At 50.4% G+C, this 2,500-nt stretch overlaps 1 protein-coding gene across 1 annotated transcript in view; it reads left to right on the top strand.

Annotated features, from left to right (window-relative positions):
• Positions 1–2,500, top strand: part of LOC144513748 (anion exchange protein 2-like) — a 20,977-nt gene that overhangs the window by 2,438 nt on the left and 16,039 nt on the right. Inside the window, exon 3 of the mRNA XM_078244925.1 lies at positions 585–804. Within this exon, the coding sequence (XP_078101051.1) occupies positions 585–804 (220 nt within the window). The remainder of the gene's footprint in view (positions 1–584; positions 805–2,500) is intronic.

Here is a 2,500-nt window from a genome sequence, read left to right as displayed (position 1 = left end):
TCAGACCCAGACCCAACATCTGGGTCACCAGACCCAACGTCTGGATGTGGGTCAGACCCAGACCAACATCTGTATATGGGTCAGATCCAGACCCAACGTCTGGATGTGGGTCAGATCCAGACCCAACGTCTGGATGTGGGTCAGACCCAGCAACATCTGGGTCACCAGACCCAACGTCTGGATGTGGGTCAGACCCAGACCAACATCTGTATATGGGTCAGATCCAGACCCAACGTCTGGATGTGGGTCAGATCCAGACCCAACGTCTGGATGTGGGTCAGACCCAGACCCAACGTCTGGATGTGGGTCTGGATGTGGGTCAGATCCAGACCCAACGTCTGGATGTGGGGCCAGCATTCAGACCCAACGTCTGGATGTGGGTCAGACCCAGACCCAACGTCTAGATGTGGGTCTGGATGTGGGTCAGATCCAGACCCAACGTCTGGATGTGGGTCAGACCCAGACCCAACGTCTGGATGTGGGTCAGACCCAGACCCAACGTCTGGATGTGGGTCAGACCCAGACCCAACGTCTGGATGTGGGTCAGACCCAGACCCAACGTCTGTGTTTGTCCGCTCCCTCAGCACTTCCACGAGGCGGCGTACCAGGCGGACGAGCGGCAGGATCTGCTGTCTGCCATCAACCGGTTTTTGGACTGCAGCGTCGTCTTACCGCCCTCTGACGTCGTCGGGGGCGACGATCTGCTCCGCTCCGTCGCTCGCTTCCAGAGAGAAATGCTCCGGAAAAGAGAAGAACAGAGCGGCAAACTCCCGGAGAAACAGGCCAGCATTCAGGACGATGAAGGTCGGTTACCAACACAACAACGCTTATTATTATATATGTTATATTCATTAGATGAGAGACAGTGAAAGGATGAGAGGAAATGAGAGGAGAGACAGTGGGAGACACAAGAAAAAGCCCAAATAACGATTACATGCATCCTCAACAAGCAAGTTGAAGCTTTTCCTTGATACTTTCAACTCGAAATACATGACTGACTTCAGAACAAAGTCATATTCTGCTCATCTTCAGCTTCATAACTGTATTTTGAGGTCGTATCAGAACAGGTTTACATGGTTTCATATTTTAGTTGTTCTGCTCATTGCTGCAGCTCCTCTTTTCACCCTGTGTTCAGGTCTCTGTTTTAGCTACAGAGTGAGACCTCACACTGCTGGAACATCTTTGTTGGCAGTAGCACATGCTCAGTAGCTAGGTAAGGACTACATGCTCAGTAGCTAGGTAAGGACTACATGCTCAGTAGCTAGGTAAGGACTACACGCTCAGTAGCTAGGTAAGGACTACATGCTCAGTAGCTAGGTAAGGACTACACGCTCAGTAGCTAGGTAAGGACTACACGCTCAGTAGCTAGGTAAGGACTACATGCTCAGTAGCCAGGTATGACTACACGCTCAGTAGCTAGGTATGACCACACGCTCAGTAGCCAGGTAAGGACTACACGCTCAGTAGCTAGGCAAGGACCACACGCTCAGTAGCTAGGTAAGGACTACACGCTCAGTAGCTAGGTAAGGACCACACGCTCAGTAGCTAGGTAAGGACCACACGCTCAGTAGCTAGGTAAGGACCACACGCTCAGTAGCTAGGTAAGGACTACATGCTCAGTAGCTAGGTAAGGACTACACGCTCAGTAGCCAGGTAAGGACTACATGCTCAGTAGCTAGGTAAGGACTACACGCTCAGTAGCTAGGTAAGGACTACATGCTCAGTAGCTAGGTAAGGACTACATGCTCAGTAGCTAGGTATGACTACATGAGCTAGCTAGGTAAGGACTACATGCTCAGTAGCTAGGTAGGGACTACATGCTCAGTAGCTAGGTGACCACACGCTCAGTAGCTAGGTAAGGACTACACGCTCAGTAGCTAGGTAAGGACTACACGCTCAGTAGCTAGGTAAGGACTACACGCTCAGTAGCCAGGTAAGGACTACATGCTCAGTAGCTAGGTAAGGACTACACGCTCAGTAGCTAGGTAAGGACTACATGCTCAGTAGCTAGGGTAAGGACTACACGCTCAGTAGCTAGGGTAAGGACCACGCTCAGTAGCTAGGTAAGGACTACATGCTCAGTAGCTAGGTAAGGACTACATGCTCAGTAGCTAGGTAAGGACTACATGCTCAGTAGCTAGGTATGACTACATGCCAGCTAGCTAGGTAAGGACTACACGCTCAGTAGCTAGGTAAGGACTACATGCTCAGTAGCTAGGTAAGGACTACTACGCTCAGTCAGCAGCAGGTATAGGACTACATGATCAGTACCTAGGTAAGGACTACTAGCCAGTCAGAAGCAGAGTATGAGGGCGTGTCCTGACAGTACCTAGGTAAGGACTACTAGCCAGTCAGAAGCAGAGTATGAGGGCGTGCCCTGACAGTACCTAGGTAAGGACTACTAGCCAGTCAGAAGCAGAGTATGAGGGCGTGTCATAATATGAGCACTTTAAATCAGGATAAAAGTAGAATAAAGGGCTAAAAGAGGAGCTAACGTTTA

This window comes from Sander vitreus, unplaced genomic scaffold (assembly GCF_031162955.1).
Source record: "Sander vitreus isolate 19-12246 unplaced genomic scaffold, sanVit1 ctg333_0, whole genome shotgun sequence".
NCBI lineage: Eukaryota > Metazoa > Chordata > Actinopteri > Perciformes > Percidae > Sander > Sander vitreus.
This window is presented reverse-complemented; position numbering and strand designations above follow the sequence as displayed.